Here is a 26,617-nt window from a genome sequence, read left to right as displayed (position 1 = left end):
TACAAACGTTGAGGACATCCTTTGCTCTCTCCATTTCCTCCTTCATTTTTTTTCCCTTTTTATTTTTCCCTTCCTCTCTCTCTCAAAAATTATTTGAACATCACAAAAGCCAATTGGACTGAATTCCGTATGTATCATTATATACTGGTTTCCCACAAATGTCCCTGGAAATTGTATCAAAGCTAAAATATGGCGTCAGCCTTGAGGGAGACAGAATAGGGACTGGAAAGGTGTCATAATAAGCTATGAGCACTGAGCAGCTGTGTTACTGATGACAATCACAACAGCCCTGAGTCACTAAGCATTTACCCAGGGACAGGCACTGTATGACATGGTAATCTAGAAGACCTTGGAGAGGAGGTTTTACAACTTGGCATGCATGAGTCCTGGGAAATTTGCCTAGCTTTATTGGTTACCACAAATGGGGGTTGTAAACATTACAACTAGGACAACCAGGTAATAGGAAATATTTAATGAGCGCCTATTAAGATCTGTAAGCCAAGCATCATGGATACAGGGGCAAACTGAAATAAACATATCCCTGCTCTTACGCCGTCTATATCCTAGTACAGGGGCTGGGGAAGGACAAGGGGAGGAAATGTCAATCAACTAATCACAGAAATGCAAAAAAACTTGCTATTGTGGTGAGCTACGTAGGAGCGGTACATGACGTGCATCCCACAGGGCCGGGAACCAATCTATCTTTGTTGGAATCTTGACTTCCCTATGTACCAATTGTGATTCTAAACTGAGCACCTCTGTGCCTCAGTTTCCCCAGGTGTGAAATGGGAAGAATGAGCACATCTACTTACAAGGCAGTGACAAGGATTTGTGAATTCATATGTAGCAAGTGCTTAGAAGAGAGACTGAGGCAGCAAGAGCAGTCAATAAATACTATTATCATCGTGGCCACATTGGCCATGTCAGTGTCCATGTCAGTGTCAGTTCTAGGCAACCTGCTCGGGGAGGTGAGGGGTAGCAGACATGGTCCTTGCTCCACCCTGTGCTCCTCACACCCTTTTGCTAGTCTTTGTGCCCTTCGCCCAGGTTTTTCATGGTTTGCTCCTCATGGCTGACACCTGCAGCCTTCTTTGAAGACTACCTTCTGGCCACCATAGCCATTTTGCCTGGGTATGTAAAGTCTAGAAGTATCTGGCAGTTTATACCCCAAGGTGCAGCCTGATTTGAAGGAGTGTGGAAGCCGCGCTCCCTGGGCACAAGGAGAACAAACTGAGCTGCAATGTAGACTCCAGAGCTCCCCAGGGATCAGGCTGGGGCTGGAACTTCATTCAAAACCACACGCTTGTTTGGCTTCTTTCCCTTCCCCATCCTGCCGTCCCCACAGTCGCACAGGTCTCCTCGGGAATCACAACCCTAATGAATCCCGGTGCCGGGGACAGCCCCTGTGGGATCTAAGTCATCAAGGAAGATTTCCTTCAGGAAGTGAAAGCTGGGTGGACCTAGATGGTGCATAGGAGAAGAACAGGCAGAGAAAGAGCGTGTGGGGAGGGAGGTGGCGGGAGGAACCCTCTTGCCAGCATTTGAGGAACAGCAGAAACTGGCAGAAGCCACTGTGGCCTGGGTCCAGAGGCCTCTGGGGGTGGATGATGTGGGCTGAGGCCTGGGGGATCAGTGGGACCTCAGTTGACGGGGCCTGGAAGTGCGGATTGCAGAATCGGATCTTTAGGTAAGACGAATTGGGGAAGCCCCAGAGGCAGGATGAGACATGATCAGGTTTGGGTTTTGAAAAGACCAGTAAGGCAAATGTGCAAAGAACAGAGTGGAAGGAAGCAAGAGAGGATTGACATCAGCTGGGAGCTCCTGCAGAGGCTACAGATATTAGTGGTCCAGGCAAGAGATTGTCAGTATTATTCCCAGCCACGGAAGATTTACCTGTTGCAGGTCTTTCATTGTGAAATGTAAACTTATTCTTGGGAATTAAAGATTCAAACACTGAATGTGGTAGGCAGGGGCTGAAACGGTTCGTAACCTCTACCTGACTAACAAGTGCCAGCCTCCCTTTCATGTTATGAAAGATGCGAGAGAGAACAGGCTCCCAGGCCATTCTACCCCGCTTCCAATCACACAACCAGCGTGTGGTTGTTTGTATGATTGGAAAGGGGGTAGAAATAGAAGTAACTGGACTTGAGAAATATTTAGGCAGCAAAAAAATGGCAAGTTACTTTGCAATTCCAAGAATACACTTTCAGTAAAACTGCTATTAAAGTCTAGATTTATCTAAGGGTAAATTTTGTGATATAGGGCTTATAGGCCATATGAGAAAATTTTTTACTAGTAAAATAAAGTTTGAATTTATTTTTATTTTGCTGTAACAGAGGCAATAAAGAGGGGAAGTCTCTCAAATATTTAAAAACTTATTTTTACTTTCAGAGAATTTGAAGGTATACAGATGAAATCTGACAAGACATGTGAATTTATAATTCTAAAAATAATTTCACAGCAGAGAGAAAGCATATACCTAGATAGGTACACATTTATTATAATATAAAGACAAATGTATATTTCTGAAACATTCTAAAAATATAATGTAGGAAGAAATATTTATCAAATATACAGAATTATATACAGTATGCATTTAGGAAAAGCAGTAGTAAAAATATGCACAAATAAACCATCTGTAAACATAATTTTTAAGTCTTACAAGTATTACATGCATTTCTATGCATTTTACATTTATGAAATCATATTTTTCCTAGGAGTTCAAATCACAAAACAAATGTTATATAGCAGATCTCTAACTTTTGCATGCTTTATAATTGTCCTATTTAATAGAAAAATTATGGCATGGGAAATCATTTTATAATATTGAAGTCACACTGAATATTTTAAAGCTGTGACTAAACTTCGAAACATTGCCCTCCACCACAGATCCTAAATCAAGTACTGTAAATATTTAAAAAAATGACTGAGGCCAATTACCATTAGAACACACACACATACACAGACACGCACACAGACACACACACACATGCATGTATGTGCTTCATATGCACGTACACAATGTAAAAATTGTTGCTTTATCCTTACCCTAATGCCATAAAGGAATCACATTAAAAAAATAAAGAATTTTAAGGTCCTCTAACAAAATGATGGCCCAGTGAATCACTAGTCTTATAAGATGTCTGACTTCATTAAAGTCCTTTTAAAAACAGAGGTGTTCTCTAGTTTCCCAATAATGTTTCTATTTCAATTCAGGAAGAACGCAATTTCATGGGAGGCCTGATCACTTGAACAATCATTTAGCTTGGCTTACATTATTAAGCAGGCATTTCCATAAGTAGTACATTAAAGCAGAGCTACAGTAAATGGATCGTCAGTATTACTCCTAGCCCCAGAAAATTTAGCTGTTGTAGGTCTTTCATGGTGAAATGTCAACTTATTCTTGGGAATTAAAGATTCAGACAGTGAATGTGGTAGGCAGGGGCTGAAATGGTACGTAACCTCTACCTGACTGACAAGTGCCAGCCTCCCTTTCATGTCATGGAAGATGCAAGAGAGAACAGGCTCCCAGGCCATTTTAAGCACCTGAAGACGGCGCTGACGCAGGTGAAGTGTAAACCAGCAGTGAACTCTGTAGAATCCCTTGAATCTCAGCACTCGGTCCGCTGCCCTGAGTTGGATATGACGTTAACAAATACCACGGTCTAGAAAGACAGTATAGCTTCTGGAACAATTTTGCAGAAGAAAAAATATCAACACCTGGGCCTAAATATTCTTTATAAGCCATTGTATGGTGTGGGCTTTTGAAGTTTGCGTTCCGGTAATGCAGAAGCTGTAAGCACCATTTTTGCAGAAAAGTCGAAATGGCTGTTTTGGTCTTGGTTAAAAAAAAATCTGAAAAAAAAAGGTACACCCTAATTATATATCAAAGAAGTGTATTTAAACAAGACAAATTATTAGCCAAAAAAAGAGAAAAAAAGCTAAAACGTAACTTGCCATGGGCTTTTGCCAAAGGTGCGGCTTACTGTGATAAACATGCATGCTGTCTTTGCCGAAGACTGGGGTCTCACAACTAAGCTAGAATACTTTCCTTACCCTACTTGATTCAATTCTGTTGGTTGGGATGCTCAGAATTGGACAAATTTCATAACAGCATCAGACACTTGGTAGAGGAATAATAATGTATTCATTTGGGCCTTGTTCAGAAATTTTATCTGTAATTGCATGTTTCTCTAAATAATCTACCAATTAGCAAATGCTCCTGAACTTGCCATTGGCAAACAGCATTTTCTCTCTAGGAAAATCCCAGGAGGTGCTGCTAAAGGAACAAAATGATAGAATCTGGGTTTAAACGCTGACATGTCACTCTCTAAAGCCATATGTTACAAATGTCTTAGTTCCACCACTGGGGTTGGTGGTTCATGCTTGTAATCCCAGCACTTTGGGAGGCCAAAGCGGGTGGATCATGAGGTCAGGATTCGAGACCAGTCTGGCCAACGTAATGAAACCCCATCTCTACTAAAAATACAAAAAATTAGCCGGGCGTGGTGGTGGGCGCCTGTAATCCCAGCTACTTGGGAGGCTGAGGCAGAAGAATGGTGTGAACCTGGGAGGCGGAGATTGCAGTGAGCTGAGATTGCACCACTGCGCACCAGCCCAGGGGAGTGTGAGACTCTGTCTCAAAAAAAAAAAAACAAAAAAAGATAGAGCTTTCTTAGGCTAACTTTTGATCACTTCAATAGTTTTGAATTCATTTTAATGCCTATTAGGAGAACATAACTAGACTTACTAACTCTTAATTTCATTAAGGAAATTATTACTCAGCACAAGGCCAACGTATACTATTAGGCTTATGTTAATTTAAAGAAAATAACTCAGTAAGTATTGAAATAAATAGCAGTTGGTTGGTATATGGATATGGCAAAAGTTGTGGAGGGAACATGAGAACTCTTCTATTGTCAGAAAAATTATTGAATGGCATACGTCAGAAAAATTATTGAATGGCATACTGCAGAAAAAATATTCTATTGTGTTCAGTACAGGCTGATAAATACATGCATTTATAGTACAAGTCATTTCATAACACAAACCTAGACCCTAGGGCTAAATAAAGTCTACTGATTGTGTTTTATAAAATTTATCAGAACACAGCCTTTGTAGGCAGAATAACGGTCCTCCTAAAATGTGACTGCCCTAATCCCTGGAACACGTGAATATACTACCTTTATATAAAAGGGCTTTCCAGATGAAATTAAATTTATGAACTTTGAGATGGGAGACATGATCCTGGATAATATCTTGTCAGACAGAAGCAATGTAAGAAGAAAGAGAGATTCAAAGCATGAGAGGGACTCAACCGACCGTTGCTACTGGCTTTCAGATGGGGAAGGTGTCATGAACCAAGGAATATGGGAAATCTCTCAAAGTTGAGTATAGCCTTCAGCTGACAGCAGCAAAAAAATAAAGACTTCAGTCCTGTAACCATGAAGAATTAAATTCCGCCAACAACCCAAACTAGCAAGAGAATAGATCCTCCTCTAGAGCCTCCAGAAAGAGCCCCGACAACACGATAATTTTAGCCTGGAAGAGCCTCATCAGACTTCTGATCTATAGAACTGTAAGATAATAGATCTGTGTCGTTTAACTCACTAAATTTTAGTAATTTGCGGTGGGAGCGATAGAAAGCTAGAACATCAGCCCACTCGTTAGTTTACAAATTGTGGCTGCTTTCATGCTCCAAGGTAGTATTAAGAGGATGTGACAAAGACTGTTTGGTCCACAGAACCTAAAATATTTGCCAACTGGCCCTTCACAGAAAAAGTTTGCCAAGCCTTACTATTCACATGCAAAAACCACGAACAGCTGCTAGCATTTACTGAACATTTAATTGATGCCAGGCTCAGGAATAAGTATTTGGTATTCACATTAAATTTTTGTGATACACACTCTTTGGGTCATCATTTTACAAATTAAAAAAAAAAAAAAGGAAGCAGAGAGTTAAGGGAACTGCTCAAGGTCACCCAGCAAATTAGAGGTGAGCTGGGATTCAAACCCCAGTCTGGCTGACTTCCCAGCATAGCTCATCCCTCGTCATTCTCACTACCTCGCAGAGGATAATGAATCGCCTAGATGCTCACCTGAGGCATCTTATCGCTGGAAAAACACGATGGGGAGCTCCCGGCTGGGCACCAGGGTGCCTGAGTGTAGCATCTCAACAGGCTCATTGTCTGTGGCCTGGATGTCATATTTGCGGACAATCTGCAATGTGCATGCACACAAAAACAGAATTACCCCTCTCTTCTTCTGCCTTGTGAAATAGCACAGAACATAATTGAGAAACTGGTAAAGATTTTACCCAACAAAGAGCCAAATGCAGTTGAAGCTCGGCTAATCGGCGACCAACGCACATTCTTTTTCCAATGCCAAATGGAAGATGCGCAAAAGGATTAATTTTTTCCTTCTCCTGAAGCCAACGTTCAGGTCTAAACTGACTTGAATCTTCAAAATTGTCTTCATCGGATCCCAGCACGTGGGTATTTAGCATCAGCACTGTCTAAAAACACACAGAAACACATACTATTTAAAATAACCAGAAGATACCTTTGAATGACAACATTTACTAAAGTTGTTACCTTACAAATCAAAAGCCAAATCCACAAATGTATAATAATGGTGATTGCCAATATGCACAGAGTGCTTAAAATGTGCCAGGTAATAAATAGGTAAAGGGCTTTAAAATTGTGCACAATACTTACAACAACCCCATGTGGCAGATTCTGTTATTAAACCCCTTTTACAGATGAAGTTGAGGCTCACAGAGTTTATGTAACTCACTCAGGACAACACAGATAAAGGTGAGACTGAATCCAGGTCTCTGTCTCCATAGCCATTAATTCTAATTCTATACTATGTAGCATTCACTACCATCTCTGTATTTCCAAAATGAATATTTTCCAGTGCAAAGTCTAGGAAGATCTGACGAATATTTGCAAAGTGTACCTTCCAAGGTTTTGTAAGGTGTAGAATATACAAATTCTACTTACTCCTTTGGGTAAAGCATATTCACCCAGAACTGTTGCCTTGTCAAGAGTCCGAGTTGTAAACGGTATACTCGGTGTAAGCCTGAAAACATAAAATCAAAGATGTCAGGGTGAGCACGAGCACAGTCTAAGTTCTCTCTGAAGTGTCAGTGGGAATGCAGATTGGATTAAATAAGTGCAGCCCAAGTGCATACTCAGAAAGGCAGCATAATCACAGATCTTCCTAAAGAAGTTGTCTTTTTCTTCTCAATAATCGTATCTCTTGTTCCTCTCATCTTCTTGAGTTAGTTAAAACCCCAGTGCAAGGGTGTTTAGTAAGCTGTTAACATTGGTTTTCTCTGTACTTCACTCCAGACTTCAGTTTGTATTTCTATGTTTCTATGCTAGCCCTTGAAGCGTGATATTTGTTCTATGTTTCTCCTATGTACTCTTGACAAAGTTGACAGCATCCTTCTAATCCTAAAATGTTGTGAGTTTTGTTTTCCCAAAAGGATGTAAAAAGAATTTCCAAAAAATGTTTTATACCGGAGGCTCAAAAACAAACCTGTCTCTACGTCCCATTACATAACAATATAGCTCTTTTGTGCGCTTCCATCTCATAGCCTTCAATCATGCCCCTATCTTAATTAGTGCTTACAGCGTTCATTAGAGTAGCAAGATTATCGAATTAAAGGGGAGGGCACTGACTTTCCAAGATTTCATAGAATTTGCCCAAATGATTTAGGAAATGAGTGCCAGAAAAGAAACGTGGCTCCAAAGAATTTTTTGCAATGTGATAATTGTTTCTAATTAGCTAGGGGAAGCTGTCCATGCGTAGGGGACCCCTTGCTTTGTAATTAAGAGAACAGTGTTCTAACACATTAGTATTGGCTCAGAGATATGCTCTTACCTCATAGATTCTTTCAGACAGGCTTTTAAATATGGCATATTCCTCAAATCTTCTGCCCGTGGCACCTGATTCTCAGGTAATACACTTTGAATTTCCTTAAAAAGCTTTTGTTGCACGTTTGGATTACGGGATAAATTGTAGAGAATCCACATTAGACTGTTTGCTGTCTGCAAGCCAAATGCACATAAACTTGAGTTTTTGTAAATAACCGCATTAAACTACTATTAGCTGCAAAAAGGTGATGCCTGCCACCTTATTCTGCAAATATGTTAGTGAAGCTTCCTCATGTGTCCTTATAGCTATGCCTTTAGACAAATCCAATATATAAAAAAAGATGTATTTCATAAAACATATCAATTAAGGATATATTTTAAATTAATTATTGAGGAAACCAAAGTATAATCCTTTAATCAGCTGCTTTAGAACATTTAAATACAGTTTTGTTTTGTTTTGTTTTGTTTTGAGATGGAGTCTCACTCTTGCCCAGGCTGGAGCGCAGTGGCACCAGGTCAGCTCACTGCAACCTCTGCCTCCCGGGTTCAAGCGATTCTCCTTGCCTCAGCCTCCTGAGTAGCTGGGACTACAGGCGTCCACCACCAAGCCTGGCTAATTTTTGTATTTTTAGTAGAGACAGGGTTTCACCATGTTGGCTAGGCTGGTCTTGGACTCCTGACCTCAGGTGATCCACCCGCCTTGGCCTCCCAAAGTGCTGGGATTACAGGCATTAGCCACTGCGCCTGACCTAAAATACGGTTTGACACAATAATTGTTCGAACGCAAATGAGTACATGTAAAACTGGTGAAATGAGAATATTAGTGGGTTAAATCAATGCCAATTTTGGGATTGGGACAACGTTTTCTTGTTAGACAGGATGTTACTATTAGGGGAAACCTGGGTAATGGATGCAAGGGATCCCTCTCTGTTTTTTCTTAGAACTGAATGTGAATCTACAATGATCTCAAAATAAACATTTAATTAAAAGTTGCTTGATATAAAAAACATTGATATAAAAATGGAGTAAACAGAGAGGGATGGTGATCCTCAGGGTGTTGCTAATGAGAGGCTTTAAGAAAATGTTATAGTGGAAATGGACAAAAAAACGGCATTTCTGAAATTTAAAAGTTCCTTTGGCCACACCCTAAAAAGTTACCACAAAAATAAACACACACTATCTACACTCGGGGTTTCAACCACATGTAAAGAGCCCTCACACGAGGGTGCCAACACCAAAATAAGAAATTCAAGCATTGAGTTGAGTACTCCAGCTACAGTTTCTGACAAAGGCCTACGCCCTTTTAAGTGGCATCTTTTATTTTCTCTGCACAGGCAATGACTAGAGAAAAAATATTGGTGGAAACAGCCAGTGTAGCTTTAAGCTACATAATATTCACCACTAGTAGTCATATGTAGTTATTTTTAGGCCATACTTCGCTAATTTAAGCCAAATAGTCCCTGAAAATGATCATTGTGTCCACCTCCGCAGACATGAAGGCGCTGTTGCTAAGTGCCATGTGCCACTCACACAAATGAGCAAAGTGCATGACCATTCAGAGACGATGGTTATTTATTATTTTTGGAAGAAGTTGCCTCCGAGGCAGGCTTCTTCATGTCAGAGGACTGGCAGCCTCGGCTGCAAATAAACTATAGACGCCATTATTGTAAGAGTCTAATTTACAAAACAGGAAGAGGGTGTAGCCATCAAATTAGATACACTTTCAAATGGCTCTGATTTTCCAAATGTGACTTTCAGAATAGCCAGGACCAAAAAAGAAATGGATTTAACCATATCAGTGAGTCCCTCACCGCAAGTACCAAAGAGAGTTTCCAAAAGGCAGATAACTGTAGCTTTTACCAAAGCCATGTAAGACAGTCTGAGCCTGTAGGGAAAACTGCAGGGGCTAAGCTGCAGCAGCTGATTTGAGGGGAAGTGGCCTGGAAAGCCTCGGGGGCACAAACTGTCCTGGACTGACCTCCGTGGAACAGACCGAGCTCACTGACTGGCCTGCTGCACCCACTCTCTTGGCTAAGTTCATCATTCTCCATCCACCAGCCAGAGCCCACTTTCAAAAACATAAATGATCAGGTGATTCCCTTGTTTAAAATGCTGCAAGAGCTTCCCATCACAGGTGCAATAGAATCTGATGCCTTACCCAGGCTGGGCTCACAAGGCTCTGACTAACAAGGCTCATCCAATTCTCCAGTCTCAGCTCTGACCACATTTGCTAGTTCTCCAGCTCCATCCCTCTTTCTGTCCCAGGGCCTTTGCATGGCCCGTTTCCTCTACCTGCAACGCTCTTCCACCAGGTCTTTCCGTGGCTGGCTCTTTTCATCATTCCAGAGTCAGTTCCAGTACTGCTTTCTCAGACAGGGCTCCCCTTTAATCATCTCCACATCTCTATATTACACCATCCTGATGGCGTCCTCTGCAATCAATACCACTCTCTAAAGTGACCACATCTGTTTGTTTACATGGCTACTGTCTGTCTTCCCCACTTGCATACAAGTTCCATGACAGTGGGAACCCTTGTCTCTGGTTCATGGTGGTCTCTCAAGAACCTGGAACAGTCCCAGGCATACAGTAGGCGCTCAATAGTTCCTGAATTCATTTATTCAACAAGTATCTATCAGCCACTACTAGATGCCAAGTACTGTTCTATGTCCTGGAATCACAGCAGTGGACAACCCTAAGCCATCGCTCTCAGAGAGGTCACATTCCAGTTAAAAATATAAAAGAATAATGGGTGACACTTTACTTTCACCGCTGGAAGGAGCCTCCCAGGGTAAGTAGTTCAACAGGAAAGTGAGCGAGGATGGATTCCCACTTTCAACAGCCTTCTGGAGCATGAGGAGAAATGAGAACCTCGCTATCTCCTGATACAGAAAACCTACCTTTACTTCAGGCAAGAAACAGCACAGAAGGGGAAACACGTGGAAAATAAACAACTGCTTTACATTTTGCTTAGGAACTTTAAGATGCATGAAATAAATATTGCACTTAGGAGGAGGTTAGTGTGCGTCACGTCACTCCCACCACAGCTCAAACCAGTATCCAGGTCAATTCAACCTACCTGAATGCCTATGGCAGGGCTGGTGTGCACTTAGTATCTACTATGCCCTACGGAGTATCGGCCACATCAGAGACAGAATTTTAGTCTTTACAATGAGCTGTTTCGTTTCAGTTAAAATCCACTTGTCCCAGACTCTTTGGGACTTTGTTTACAATTCTAAGCGATAAAAATATTATTGGCTTGGAAGACAGTATGCCTTTTTTTTTTTTTTTACAGTAACAGCCACAGTTAGGCACTTTGGGGTAACATGTGCAACCGAACAAAATACATCCAATTTTGAAAAATCTGGATTGTGTATCTTGCCAGGGCAGGGAACTTGACTGCTCCTGAACTCCCGCGGCAGCGTGCATGGACATCACAGCACTCATCACATCCTACTCTGGGTTTTTGTCACTGGGGCACACGAAGTCTCCTCCTACCCAATGTTTAAGCACAAAAGGCCATGCACGGATGCACAGTGGCATCTAGTATGACACTTTTCATTTTTGTGAAGTTGGTGCTCAGTGAATCCCGGTGAAATGAATGAGATGAATTACTATTTAAAATCTGTCATCTAAGAATTGTACAGACTGTTCATTTAGCAAACTCAAATCCAGCCCACCCTTACCGTTTCCACTGCAGCCAGCTGGAGCTCTGTGACAGCACCATACAATTCTTTCTTTGAAAGCCGTTTCTGGTGATAAATGTCACAAAGGAAATCTGCACTAGGCTGCTGAGAATACTTCTCTAACCGGTTGTCAACACAAGATTTGACTATTAGAGCAGAGAAGAGAGGAAGTCAGTTGAAAATTAGGATGAGGAAAATCACAAAAGAAAATCTCAGTCCAAAATCCTTCTTGAAATATCTAAATAGTCTTCTCAGAAACACTGACAATTTGTTACACACACTAATTATTGCCTTCTTGTTAAGTCGGCAAGGATTTTTCAATACCCACATGAGTGAGGCTTCTCAAACTTCAATGTGGATAGGAATCACCTAGGCATCGTCTCAAAATGCAGAATCTGAATCAGGGCTTGGGTAGGCCTGGAACCCTGCATTTCTAATAAGCTTCTAGGTGATGCTGACGCCACTGGGCTGCAGGTCATGGTTTTGAGTAGTAAGAGTTTAGATCTTGGGAGAAATAAGCGTAAAAGAAGGTAGGATTTGCGTTCACTTTCAGAATCCAACTTGGACCCAGATATTACTAAGCACACATACCCCACATACATACGCACAAGTACACTGCCCATCCATGTTGACAATAATGGTAAAAATTTCTAATATTTACAATGTAAAATCTAGGCATGTACCTTCCTCACTATTAAGCAAACAACCACCAGGCTTATAATAATGGAAATGGTAATAATAATGGTGATGACATACGGCACAGCTGTTACAGTTTGAGTCCAGGAAGCCCTCTGTCTGGCTTCAAACCATGGCTTTGCCATCACCTGGCATGCAATCTTGGGAACGTTTGCTAACTTCTTTTATTTTTTTGAGATGGAGTCTCACCCCGTCGCTCAGGCTGGAGTGCAGTGGCGAGATCTCGGCTCACGGCAAGCTCCACCTCCCAGTTTCATGCCATTCTACTGCCTCAGCTTCCAGAGCAGCTGGGACTACAGGTGCCCGCCACTACTCCCATGTATTTTTTTTTTTTTTTGTACTTTCAGTAGAGACGGGGTTTCACTGTGATAGCCAGGATGGTCTCAATCTCATGACTTTGTGATCCGCCCACCTCGGCCTCCCAAAGTGCTGGGATTACAGGCATGAGCCACGGTGCCCAGCCACGTTTGCTAACTTTTATGTGTCTCAGGTACCCCTCTCAGGGCTAACAAAAGGACCTACCTTATAGGTGTGTTGTGAGGGTTAAATAAATGTATAAGTGAACAATGCCTAGCATCAAATATTCCCCTTTGTCATGTAGCAGAAACAGCTCTAGTCCACTGAGATACTGTGATATGCCAGGTTTTTATGTTAACTATAATCCGTATTAGACCCAGAAACAGTTACATTGAGATAGGTACTCTTCTTATTATGATTATGATTATGATTATTGTTATTATTAGTCCATTTTAGGGACAAGGCAACTGAAGATGAAAAGGTGATTGCACATTTGGCCAAGCCACCACAACCAGTGACAGAGCTCAACTTGAACTCAGGGTTCCCTGACTCCATAAATTTTACTTTTTTTTTTTTTTTGAGATGGAGTCTCACTCTGTCTCCCAAGCTGGAGTGCAGTGGCACAGTCTTGGCTCACTGCAACTTCCGCCTCCCAGGTTCAAGCAATTTTCCTGTCTCAGCCTCCTGAGTAGCTGGGATGACAGGTGCCCGCCACCACGCCCAACTAATTTTTGTATTGGTAGTAGAGACTGGGTTTCACCATGTTGGCTGGGCTGCTCTCAAACTCCTGGCCTCAAGTGATCTGCTCGCCTGGGCCACCCAAAGTGCTGGGATTATGGGGGGGGAGCCACTGTGCCCCACCAGATTCTACTTTTAACCACTCTTAATTCCCAAAGAAGACTACAGAAAGCTTGTTACTTAGAATTTGTGTATGCCGGAGCAATCCCAAAACACCTGTGTTTGCAAAACCTAAACGTGGTGATGAGGCCTAGGAGATCACTCCAGACCTTCTCTCTGAAGCTCCAGACACAGGGATGCCCGGCTGGTTCTGGCTGGATGTGAAGGGCGGCCCTTTACCTGATTTGAAAATGGTGTCCCAGGCCAGAGTGTGGTCCTGCCAGACCTTGGTGTTGAGGCTCTTGTGCAGCTCGACTGGAGTGACCATCATTCTCCCAAATGTGCTCATCATCTGAGAGAAATGCAAACACCTTTTTATTCTGAATTCTCCTTCTCTCAAAGACAACATTTGTTCTGGAAGAGGAACATTCTAAACCACAGCACCCTGCACTTAATTAGAAGGACGCCCCCGGCTCCCTCTGCACTGGTCCTGGGAGCAATGCCCATAGCCCACCTCCACCTCCTTTTAATATTGAAGGTAATGTGGGGGATGATTTTCCACTGAATGTGTTTGATAAAAAAATTGTAATCTTATGACCTAATGGAAAAAAAAAAAAGAGGAAAAACTATAACTTTCATATTCACTTCAATTTCTAATAATTTCCAAGCTTCAGTGATTTCCAAACCAATTTCACAGCGTTTATCCTATCTACACACCACCCAAACTATTCAAAACAGTACAATCTGAAAAATTTTGGGTTCCTTTTAAAAAGTATTTTAAATCAACTGATCTTTAATTAAAATAGGTATTTTAACCTTGCCTAATCAAAGAAATAACGGATTTAATGTGCTTCTTTATGTTACGTGCATATATGCAGGGGTCTCCAACCCCCAGGCCGTGAACCAATACTGGTCAGTGGCCTGTTAGGAACTGGGCCGCACAGCAGGAGGTGATCAGTGAGCCAGCAACATTACCACCTGGGCTCTGCCTCCTGTCAGATCAATGGCTGCGTTAGATGCTTACGGGAGTGCGAAGCCTATTGTGAATTGCTTATGCGAGGGATCTGGGTTCCACACTCCTTAGGAGAATCTAGTGCCTGATGGTCTGTCACTGTCTCCCATCACTCCCAGATGTGACCTGTCACTGTCTCCCATCACTCCCAGATGGGACCTTCTCGTTGCAGGAAAACAAGCTCAAGGCTCCCACTGATTCCACATTATGGTGAGTATGTAATAATAATAGAAATAAAGTGCACAGTAAAATGTAGTGCACTTAAATTATTCTCCCTCCCCCGCCTCACCACCCTGCCCTGTCCATGGAAAAACCATCTTCCACAAAACTGGTCCCTGGTGCCAACAAGGTTGGAGACAGCTGCATATATGCACATCAATACACTAAAATCTATAAGGCACATTAAAATGAACACTTAACTACGGAAATAAAATATGTGTGTATGCCAGTTTTTGGGAAACACTGAAGTTCTGTAAAAATCGATCCGTAAAACATCAATCAAGAAAACTGCTCTCTTAAAGAGACGGCTTACTGTTTTGATGGCCATGATGAAGTTCACAGCTTCATCCCCTGCATTCTTCTGGAGAAGCCCAAATCTCTTCTCATACAACACGAGGCAGATACCTGTCATTTAAAATAATCATCACTTTACATAATCACAGCAATGCTGGAATCTATGTTTAGCTGGCTGTTAAAGACTCAATTCCATGCCTCTTAAAAATGTGGGATTTTCTGAGAAAAGGCAACAGTGCAAGAATATCGAGGAAAAGCAGAGTCTGAGAGAACGGGGACACAACCACTCTCTTTTTCTAGAAATTATCTCCAGGCCCAGTGACTCATCACCTTAGAATGTGCTGATCAGAGATCCACTGTCCTGAGTCATGCAAGTCCCACAGGAGATCCAGGGGCCCCAGCAAAGGTGCCACAGGGTCAGGTCTACGCTATGCCTCTAACTCAGCTGCGTTTTTAGAGTCACTTATTGGATTCTACTGCCTGACATAATGAATGGAAGCCATTCACCAGAGGAAGAGAAGGGAAGGGAATAATTATGTTCTAAACACCCATTACATGCCAGGTACTGGACTAGCACTTCATATAGGGTTTTATTTTTTCTTCCATTTCATCATCTTATTTAGAAGGAATCTTTTTCAAAATAAAATTCTCAACTCTTCATTTCAAAACATTTTACCTACAGAAAAGTTGAAGGAATGGTAAAATGAATACCTGTATCCTCTGAACTCATCAACATCTTGCTGCCATTTCTTTCTCTTTGTGTGTATGTATGCATACAAATGTATATGTGGCTGTGTGTGCTGAACCATTTGAAGATAATTTTGAGCTCTCAGGACACTTCACCATTAAATACTTTAGCAGTAATGTCCTAAGAATAAAGCATTCTCCTACATAACCACAATGTCATTAACATCCCTGAGAACATTAGCGACCATTCCATAAAAAATTGACTGTGTCCCATTTTAAAATGTTCCCCATTGTCCTAAAAAATTATCTCTTGTAACCTTTTTTTTTTTTTTTTTTTAAATAAAGGACACAGGGCCAAGCATGGTGGTTCACATCTGTAATCCCAACACTTTAGGAGGCTGGGGCAGGCAGATTGCTTGAGCCCAGGAGTTCAAGAACAGCCTGGGCAACATGGCAAAATCCTGTCTCTACAAAAAAATAAAAATAAAAAAATTAGCCAGGCATGGCTACATGTGCCTGTAGTTCCAGTTACTCTGGAGGCTGAGGTGGGAGGATCTCTTGGGCCCGGGAGGCCGAGGTTGCAGTGAGCCAAGATCGTACCACTGGCCACTGCACCCTAGCCTCGGTGACATAGTCTGGAAAAAAAAAATACAGGATTACTGCAACCACCTTTTTAGTGGTGGATAATTGGCTCTTGACTTATAAAGTAGGAAACTAGGATTAAAAAGGTAAACAACTGGCCTAAAATAATAAATCTGAGGAGTGAGGGTCAATTAGCTTAGTCAGCACCCACATACAGCTTTTCCAACTATATCTGTGTTTTCCAAACTCATTTCCTCCCAACCTTTCGAGGTTTCGCCACATTTGTGTTCCACAGTGGTTGGCAGGTACACCTCTGGGAATATGTGAGATAGCTCTGGGTGGTACATGAACTTTAAAAATAATTAGTTACTCTGAGGGGCATGATGGCTCATGTCTGTAATCCCTGTACTCTCAGAGGTCGAGGCAGGAGCATCATCTGAGGTCAGGAGTTTGAGACCAACCAGTGGCAAAACCCCATCTCTACTAAAAAACACAAAAGTTAGCCAGGCGTGGTGTCTCACGCCTGTAATCCCAGCACTTTGGAAGGCTGAGGTAGGTGGATCACAGGTCAGGTGTTCGAGACCAGCCTGGGCAACATGGTGAAACCCCATCTCTACTAAAAAATACAAAAATCAGCCAAGCATGGTGGCGTGCACCTGTAGTCCCAGCTACTCAGGAGTCTGAGGCAGGAGAATTGCTTGAACCCAGGAGGTGGAGGTTGCAGTGAGCCAAGATCACGCCACTGCACTCCAGCCTGGGGGCAGAGAGTCTGTCTCAAATAAATAATAAAAAAGTTACTTATTTTTATATTTATCTATTTATGGCAATATTTCTGACCTTGAATTTATGAAAGTGTATAGGTTTTCCTTCTCTCTCTCACAACAGCAGCCACAGTGATCTTCCCAGCAAATCTGCTCACATGACACTGCTGCTGAATACAATTCCACAGCTCCCAGTTACTTACAGGCTCAAATTCAAACTCCTGCCCATACAGCTCTCCATGAGCTGGTTGCCGGCCCTCTCCCAGCCTCTGTTACAGGATACACTTGTCATTCTGCACTTCCTCTGCAGGGACACCCTCCTTCCTCCCTTTTCAGCTGGTGAACTCCTACTCAACCATCAGGTCTTAGCTGAGGGGCACCATCTCCGTGAAGCGACCCCTGGCCATGTCCGGCTTAGGTGGCCCTCTCAGATTCTCCCACAGCCCTGAAGGTCCTCAGCCAGGCGCTCTCCCACCTGATCACAGCTGCCTGCACCCCCATGGGCAGTGAGCTCTGCCCTTTATTTCCAGAGTAATCTTTGAAGAAAGTGGTCATGTCCTCCCTCCCTTACTTGCCCCATCTGAGTCAGACGAGGAGTCAAGTCTTGCCAGGACCTATGAGCTGTGCCCTATTGGACGCCTGTCTTCTTTTTGACCTCATCTTTCACAGGTTCCCCTTCCTCCTGGCTTGTTCATCGTGATCCACTCACACCAGCACCTTGCAGTTCCTCAAACACGGTGCTCATGCTTCCCCCTCCCGGCATTTGCACTTCCTGTCTCTGCTGCCTGGAACAGTCCTCCATGGGTACCCTCGTGATTTGCTCCTTCCCTTTCTTTACGACTTACCTCAAATGTCTCCTTACTAAAAAGGACTTGCCCCTCTTCCATTCTTTCATGTTATTTCTTTCTGTCTTTCTTTTCTTTTTTCTTTCTCTTTTTCTTTCTCTGCTTTCTTCCTTCCTTCCTTCCTTCTTCCCTTCCTCCCTTCCTCCCTCCCTCCCTCTCTCCCTTCCTCCCTCCTTCCCTCCATTTCCCCCATCCTTTCTCTGTCTCTCTGTCTCTCTCTCTCTCTGGAGATGGGGTCTCACACCATCACCCAGACCGTAATGCAGTGGTGCAATCATGGCTCACTTCAGCTTCAACCTCCCGGGGTCAAGCAATCCTCCCACCTCAGCCTCCTCAGTAGCTGGGACTGCAGGCACATGCCACCAACCCCGACTAATTTTTGTATTTTTTGTAGAGACAAGCTTTTGCTGTGTTGCCCAAGCTGGTCTCAGAATCCTGGGCTGGCCTCAAGCGATCTGCCCACTTCAGCCTCCCAGAGTCCTGGGATTACAGGCATGAGCCATCTGCCTGCCCTTCATGCTCTTTCTTAACTGCCTTTCTGTTTTCTTTTACTCCCTGGAAGAGTGTATTTGAAAATGTGTTTACTTGTTGACTATCACCTTGTCTAGCATATAAGCTCCCCAAGGGCAGGAAGGTTATGTGTTTTGTTCATTGTCATATCCCTAGTACCTAGCACAGTGCCAGACACACGGCAAGTGTTCAACAAATGTTTGTTGTATGACTCCATAAACAATCCATAGTTCAAGGCATAACTTAGGCACCTGAAAGAAGCAGTAAAAGGACTGCTCTGGCCTTCCCCTAGGCAGCAATAATTCATGTTTACAAAAGAGTTGTCAAAAGAGCCCTGTTTTATCTGCAAAATCACCTGCAAAATCAATGAGCAAGACTATGAAGACAACTTACTTTCAAATGACCATTTGTTCAGTTCGCTGTACAAGTCTTCAATGTGGCCTCTTTCATCACAGAGCTCATCTATTCTGCCCATAAAATCAGCCAAGACCTTCAAAGAAAACAACCGCAAAAAGACACATTTTAAAGCTGTTGAAGGAAAACAAAAGTTTAAAGCTCACTGAGCTAACTTCAGGTCTTGCTACATCGAATATTCACTGGCCATAATGTTATTCATCCTGAAGTCACACTAATTATATATTCTCCCTGGGAACCTACCTTATCCTCTAACGACCTCGTCCTGGATTATTTCTTGAAGCCACCCTGAAGTTTAAGTTTCAGCTTTTGATCTAAAAATAATTCTGGCAATTTATGAAAAGGAAAACATTTTTTTGTGTGTGTTTCTAGTCAGAATGGGGGAGTAAACCACAAAGGAATCAGCCAAGCGTCCCTGTTGGCCCAGCATCTCAAGGACTGTGATGCGGCAGCTATCCTGAGGTGTGCCTTTCCACATCTGGGCAAGGAAACGTCTCTTTATTGGTTGGTGGTTGTGTTAAGAATGTTGAACTTAGAACCAGAAGATCCACCAGTTTTGGATGCAGCTCCTTCCCTAAGTAGTCTATGACCTTGGGACAGTCACATAAGGCCTTTGGATGCCAGTTTCATAAAAACCAGAGTTTTCAATAACGAATGCCTCACATTTATTGAGGTCCACACGGTGCCAAACACTGTACAAAGTGTATTGGCTGATCCTCCCACAACCCCATGAGGTAGTAGGTACTGTCATTACTCATTTCCCATGTAACATATGAGAAAGCTGAGGCTTAAAGAGGCCAAGTCACTCACTTATGCACACAGAGCTGATAAGTTGCCATCCTGGAGCCTGCCATGAGCTGGTGTGACCATAGAGTCCACATGTGTGGACTTAGGTTGCATGTTTAATTTGCCCACGTAGTGCATTTAAAAGTTCTTTGAATTTGTTACCATTAAAAAAATCAAGAGGTTTCGTGGATTTACCACAACTAGTTTAACAATGTAAATAATAATTACGAGACTTGGAGACACGAGGTCTGCGTTCCGACATGGCAATCATTTGCTGGAATTGGGGCTGCTGGTCCCTCCTAGGAGGGGCGCGCACTATCACGTCTCCTGAAATTTTTACTGGCTCTGTCTTATTATTTTATATTAGTCCCGTGGCCCCTGGAAGGTTCTCAGTTTGCAATCCTTCACCTATGTGATCCCATCTGGGGAAACATCCAGTTCAAAATAAACATCCAAAGTGAACAGAAGTAAAAAGAGATTACTATATGCTTAAAACCCCCTTTGACTCTGTGCTGGCAAAGGGGCGATGTCCAAATACTTTAGTATGATACAAAAATATTGTTAAGACCTGTCCAGTATCATTTCAGAGAAAGCCTCACATCAGCTACACTAAATGATTCTCTGAACACACCATGTCATTTCATGCCTCTCTGTTTTCAGAAGGCTATTGTCTCTGCCTTAATGCCTTTCCCCACCTTCTCTGCCTTCAGACTCCTGCAAAACCTAGCTCAAATATCACTACTTCAGAACTTTACAAGGGTATCTCATTTAACTTTCACAGCAAACCCGTGCAGCAGGAACTGTTACTCCCATTTTGTAGATGGGGAAACTGAGGCTTAGGGAAGGTAAGTGGTAAAGCCAGATCTCATAGTCAGGGAGTGGAAGGCTGGGGCTCAAATACAAGGCTGTAGAATACCAAAGTCTGTGCTCCCCATTGCTCCCTCATTGTGATATGACTTTAAAAGAGGGTGAAGGAGGGAGAAATAAGGGTTTGGTGGGGAGGAGGTTCTAGGAAGGAATGGAGAGAAAGAGAGACCTCCCTTTGAATCACCTGAATTGCATGCTTTTTTCCTTTGTATTTTGTAGCTGTGACTTGAAGCTCCACCAATATCCCTATGTCCCCAAGAGCCCCAGGAAAGCTGGCCCCAGCCTACAAACCTCATTGATTTTGTTGTCCAGCTTCATCACTTCCACTGGTTTCATTAGTTTCTTTTGAAAGGCACTCCGGACCCGCTGCCAGTCTTCCCCTTCCCTGTGAGAGAAGCAGGAATACATTTAGAGCACATTGAAAAGAAAAGCAGGGAGATGCAGACATACCCCCAGTTGCAACTTCAGGAACCATAAAATAAAATAAATACTGAGAATCATGCTGAGAAATATCCAGAGAATATTAGCATTAGAATATTTGGGATAAAATAGTGATCGTATTTTGACAATAGTTTGACAATAGGATGCAAAAGCACCTAGTCAAAGATTGCACCAGAAAGTTGAAGTCCAGATAATTTGGGTTCAGGGGTTTTGAAGGGAGTGGGGCTGGAAGGCCTGGGGCCAATTCCTAGCCGTAAAAGGGGGCATGTGAACACCCCATCACCGGCAACTCAGATCTGTTGGAGGAAAGAATCTTGTCTTCTTTTGACTCATTGGTGTGGGCTTCGTATTTACAAAATATCTCACATTTAGAATTTCACTATCGCCTCCAAATGATAACATACAGCCAGAGATTCACTGGAGTAATAAAAAGCCTTTTGTGAACGTGCACTTGTATGCACCTGCCCCATAGCAGACCACACAGCCTGTGATGCACCGTGCATTAACAGGGTTTTCAATTCCAGTCATTATATCCTGGAAAATAGAACTATTAGGCATTACAATTTGGGGGTAAATAGAGGTGCTAACTTGTTAAATGCTAACAACTAAAAAGCAGAAGAATCACATCCCACTGTAGCGTTTATCGACCTAAAACACAACTTTGATATCCCTCCTTATTCCACCTTTACAAGTAGAAATAAGGCATGCCCCCCAATCCTCTGCAGAAAAGGCCACTATCAAAAGCAAAAGAGGTTAACTCCTGGCTCTTGAGCTTACAAGGTGTTTCAGGGAATTTTAAAGGACAATTTTGTTTGTATAAGATGTTTGCCTGGTACGCTGACTTCAGAACCTCATCCTACCCAAGAGTCTGAACACCACAACTTGTACAACCCTGTTTTGGCCTTTCTTTGATGGGAGGGTGTGGCCCTGCTCTGTTGCCAGAGAGAACGCAGGTGCCCGGTGCACAGCACAGCTTTTCCGTGGACCGACTCTAATCTGTACAAGAGCTCAGGGTTGCAATGGCACCGGAGAGGGGCTTTGGTATCCGCCCTACATAAGAAGCATCCAACCCCAGGGAACTCTAACTCCGCCTCTTCACAATTTCCAGGCGCCGTCAGGCTCATCAGGCCTGGCCGCATGCCCAGGTCCCTCGGATTGGACTCACAGGATTAGCAGCCCGTAACCTTCTTTGCGGTAATCGCGATAGGCCTTCCACGGTTTGATCTCCAGCCGCTGCGGGTACGCGCTCTCGGTGCGGTACAGCGCTTCCAGCAGGCTTGGCGAGCCCAGGTGCACCGACTCAAAGGAACCCAACTTCATGCGGAAAATCTTGCCGTACTTCTTGTGGTACTCCACCTGCAGCCGGCCAGGCACAGCGCGGTGTCAGCGCGCATCCTCCGCCGTGGCCGAAGCGCTGTCCCTCCTCCCGCCTCCTTCCTCCTCGGGAAACCGGGTCCCTCACTGCCCAGACGCCGAAGCGCACCGTGCGCCGCGCACGTCGGGGAGGGTTTGGGGCGCCACTGGGAGGGCGGAGCAGGGAGGAGAAAGGGACGCGAGAAGGTATTTACCAGGGGCGCGAAAAGGTATTTACCAGGGTGTCGGGCTGTTTCTTGAGCCCCCCTTTCCAGAGAATCTGCAGCAGGCTACCCAGCAGTGGCCAGCTGGTGGGGCCCGGCAGGGCGGCCGCGTTCTGAGTCTCGCCACCAGCTGTCAGCGGGCAGACTGGCACCTCTCGCGGCTGAGGGGACTTGTACGCCGTAGATGTCACCGGTCTCGGGGGCTGCCTCGGACTGCGCAGCTGCTGCAGGAAGGCGGCAAGCGAACGGCTCTTGCTGATGGGGGAGCTCATGGCAGCGGGGGACACTGGAGCGCGGGAAAGCACGGGGACGGGGTGGAGCGAGGTTGGTAGGAGGCGCTGGTGGGATTCGGAGCTTAAAGATTCTGGGAAAGGGAGGCAAAGAGGGCCAGCTGGTGTGATGGAGCGAGGTGAGTTGGGACAGGCACCAGAAAGGACCTCGGCGAGGATGCTCGACGCTGCAGCACGCGACAGCCTCAGAGCACTGGTGCCTCCTTGCGCTGGCCACAGGCGCTGGAAGAGGGCAGCCGGGGTCTGGGGACCTCTCGAAAAGGGAACGCTGGGAGTCCTCCTGTTGGTCTGCAAGGCTGACCTCTAGGGTCTGGCTGGAGCCACGGGGAGGAGGTGTCAAGGAGAGTAGATGAGATGCTGCTGGTGCCGCGTATCCTCCTGTCCCTCTCCATGTTCCTATGCCCGGGCACCATGCATTTATGGAGACCGGGCATGCCCTGGGTGGCCAATGAGCACTCAGAGGAGGGCGGAGTGGCCCCCCGCTGGCCAGGCTCCGAGGGACGCAGGACCCAGAGGATGGGGGTGGAAGGAGGATGGAGTCAGCGAGGTGAGCGAGGGCGTCCGGGCCTCAGGTGACCGGGGCTCTCTGTTCGCTGGGCGCGGGAGGTGGGGTGGGGGCGGCAGACTCCACCCCGGAGATAACCCCCGGGAAGGCGCGCGAAGCCTGGAGTTCACCGGGTGTGCGCCGAACGCGCCTCCCTGCCCTCCCCCGGCTGGCAGGAGCCGGCAGCGGCAGCAGTGGTTGCCGCCCCGCGCTTGCACAATCGCGATGCAGGGCGGGTGAGGTCCCCGAGTGCGGGCCCAGAAAAGCTGCTGGCGTCTGCCAGGGGCCCGGAGAGCCCGCGCGCCTCCCGGGGAGCTAGATCCCCCCAGCCTGGACTGAAGTGGTTTTTGTTTTTCTTCTTTTATTTGGAGGAAGTTTGGCTTTCTGCGCCTCCCAGGGTGGCGAGGATTTGAGTCTTACTGAAATGCACCAAAAGAAGAGACTTTCTTAACTTGAGCAAGAAGGGGAGTTTGTAGAATTTCCTTCCTGCCGCTTCATGTTTGGTTGTTTTGCAGATTAAATGAATTAATGCACGTAAAGCGGCAACAACGAAGCCCTGTCCATAGTCAACAGTCAATAAAAATTAGTTGCTGTTGTTACTTCTTTAGGAAGTTAGGAAATGAGCCTTGAGAGCTTGGCTTGCACCAATGTTGCTTGAATTCAGGCTGGGCCACCTCCCGTGTGTCCACCGCCCGTCTCTGTTCTTGTACACCGACTACCTTGTGCAAAGGAGGGGCACACAGAGCTCGAAGCCACCGTCCCCAATACTGCCCCCCTCCCCCAAGGTGCGTCCTAGGCAGCTCCAGTGACAAACATACACAATTTCTAGAGTCATCGCAGCCAGCAAGAGTAGAATTCGCTTTGCTAATTCAGGAAGAGAAGCTGGAGACTTTTGTTGATTGGTTTAAAGTGGCAGGAATCCTTTCAACCTGATCCAATACAAAACTACTACCAGTCAGGGAGGAGCCGAGGGACATTCTGTTTCTCTCCCTGCTTTTCAGTCACGTGTCTCGGTCATTTTTGCCCCCAGTGTTGGCAAATCCTTCCCTGGTAAATTCTTTTGTAAGCCTCTAGTTTGTTTCTTAAAAATCTTTTGCAGATGGGCGTGGTGGCTCACACCTGTAATGCCAGCACTTTGGGAGGCCAAGGCGGGCGGATCACGAGGTCAGGAGATCGAGACCATCCTGGCTAACACGGTGAAACCCCGTGTTAAATTTTTGTAAAAATACAAAAAATAAGCCGGGCGTTGTGGCGGGCGCCTGTGGTCCCAGCTACTCGGGAGGCTGAGGCTGGAGAATGGCGTGAACCCGGGAGGCGGAGCTTGCAGTGAGCCGAGATCGCACCACTGCATTCCAGCCTGGGAGACAGAGCGAGACTTTGTCTCAAAAAAAAAAAAATCTTTTGCAGTCCAACTTGAGCTTGAACACCATGATTTCTGATTTGTCTGGAGGGATTAATGACTGTTTATGTTAATAAAAATAATAGCTATTGATATAAACTTTATGAATCTTATACATATTTGCATATACATTATATGGTATATATGATACAGCATACACTATAGATTATGTTATATGCAATATACACTAAATATATGTAATATGGTATAGATTGCATGTAGTATGTAGATTCCATGTGTTATATAATATTCTCATGAAAGCTTTCTAGGGCTTATGATAAGTCAGGCACTGAGCTAGACATTTTACATCAATTTTTCCGTTTAGTTCTCATCTCTGCCCAATGTCAATAGCATGAAATAAAATAAAAAACAAAAAAATCAAAGACAAGCAGACAAAAAACCCTTGACTCTTACAGAGCTAAATAATTTGCCCAATGTCACAAACCTTACTATTGGCTCAGGTGGGATTCCGACCCAATATTTTCTGATTCTAGGCTGGGCCCTAAATGATACACCCATATACATCATGCTGTGTTATGTCACTTTTTCTTAAACCAGAGTGTCTCAGAATATTGGAAGTATTTCTTAAATGAGAATTATCACCAAGAGGAAAGTGGGTGGGATCAGAATACCTACCATATCAGCACGTGTGGGGCAGTGTGAGGCAAACGTTTTATGTACTGATGGTGGTGAAAAAGAATAGCTCTGGCCAAGTGTGGTGGCTCATGCCTGTAATCCCAGCGCTTTGGGAGGCCAAGGCAAGCGGATCACCTGAGGTCAGGAGTTCGAGACCAGCCTGGCCAACATGGTGAAAGCCCATCTCTACCAAAAATACAAAAATTAGCCAGGTGTGATGGTGCATGCCTGTAATCCCAGCTACTCAGGAGGCTGAGGCAGGAGAATCGCTTGAACCCGGGAGGCAGAGGTTACAGTGAGCCAAGATCGCGCCACTGCACTCCAGCCTGGGCAACAGAGTGAGACTCTGTCAAAAAAAATAAAAGTAGCTCTAAACAGAAGGTCTATGTTATTCACCACTAAGCACCTTGATTCTGGTGAGGTGCTTGAACGCAGTGAATGGTCATATTGTTATTTCAACTACTGAGTAATTTTCTCAATTATTCTTTCTTTTCCTTCTCTTTTGGCAGGTATGCACAAGGAGAAGAGGAAATAATTTCAGATTTGCTAGGTTTTTCTAAGAGTTTCATGCTATATTGTTTTATATACTCTAAATAGATGTTTAAACGTATGGGCAATCATTAATGACATGATGGCCAAAAAGAAAATTCCTATTTCAGGGATATTGGTTTCTCATGTTCAGTGGAGAAAATCCCCAGTAATTTTTAGACTGGATTGCAGAGGAAGACAAGACTAGTTCTTTGAAACTTCATCGACCCCAATCCATACCTGTCCTTGAGAAGTAGGGTTAAATTCAAAATGACTATTTCTGATCCTGCTTCCAGGAATTCACTATTCCTCATTTGTCTGCATCCTGCACTCACTACTTAGCCTCTATGAGTCATCCGGACAGGGATCTTGTCAGGAATTACTAATGAGGGATCTTGAAATGCCTCATAAATGCCTGCCATCATTACTGAGACAGGCTCAGGCCCTCTGTTTTGTTCTGGGAAATCTTACCAAGTCCTGGAATGGATAATTATACTTCAGCCCTCATACCAAAGGACCACCCATGACAACATGTGTGTGTGTGTTCACACACCTGTGTCCACATGTATAATGGGGGGGGGTGAAGGAGCCTGGAGGAGTTCAAGGGCTGGTTTCTTTGTACTGGAAAATAAAAAACACTTTCAAGTATATGCAATAGTAATATAGTTTTGTGCTTAACACTGCTTAGGCCTGGCATGATGGCTCACACCTGTAACTCCAGCACTTTGGAAGGATGAGGCAGGCGGATCACCTGAGGTCAGGAGTTCAAGACCAGGCTGGCCAACATGGTGAAACCCTGTCTCTACTAAAAAACACAAAAATTAGCCAG

General features: G+C 44.3%; 1 protein-coding gene across 2 annotated transcripts; it reads right to left on the bottom strand.

Moving 5' to 3' along the window:
* Positions 1 to 2,362: 2,362 nt before the first annotated feature.
* On the bottom strand, positions 2,363 to 23,066 carry LOC105507983 (1,25-dihydroxyvitamin D(3) 24-hydroxylase, mitochondrial). Of its 2 annotated transcripts, XM_011936717.1 has the most exons (12): positions 22,406 to 23,066; positions 21,980 to 22,170; positions 20,665 to 20,758; positions 18,700 to 18,796; positions 14,941 to 15,032; positions 13,637 to 13,748; positions 11,567 to 11,712; positions 7,891 to 8,057; positions 7,005 to 7,083; positions 6,317 to 6,514; positions 6,099 to 6,219; positions 2,363 to 3,665 (listed from the first exon to the last, which is right to left on the bottom strand). In XM_011936717.1, the coding sequence occupies exons 1-11, from the start codon at positions 22,661 to 22,663 to the stop codon at positions 6,109 to 6,111; spliced, it is 1,545 nt and encodes a 514-aa protein (XP_011792107.1). In that variant the 5' UTR covers positions 22,664 to 23,066; the 3' UTR covers positions 2,363 to 3,665; positions 6,099 to 6,108. The 2 variants fall into 2 exon arrangements, with proteins under 2 accessions (XP_011792107.1, XP_011792108.1); XM_011936718.1 differs by lacking the exon at positions 6,317 to 6,514.
* Between the last annotated feature and the right edge of the window lie 3,551 nt (positions 23,067 to 26,617).

This window comes from Colobus angolensis, unplaced genomic scaffold (assembly GCF_000951035.1).
Source record: "Colobus angolensis palliatus isolate OR3802 unplaced genomic scaffold, Cang.pa_1.0 Scaffold156, whole genome shotgun sequence".
Taxonomy (NCBI): Eukaryota; Metazoa; Chordata; class Mammalia; order Primates; family Cercopithecidae; genus Colobus; species Colobus angolensis.
This window is presented reverse-complemented; position numbering and strand designations above follow the sequence as displayed.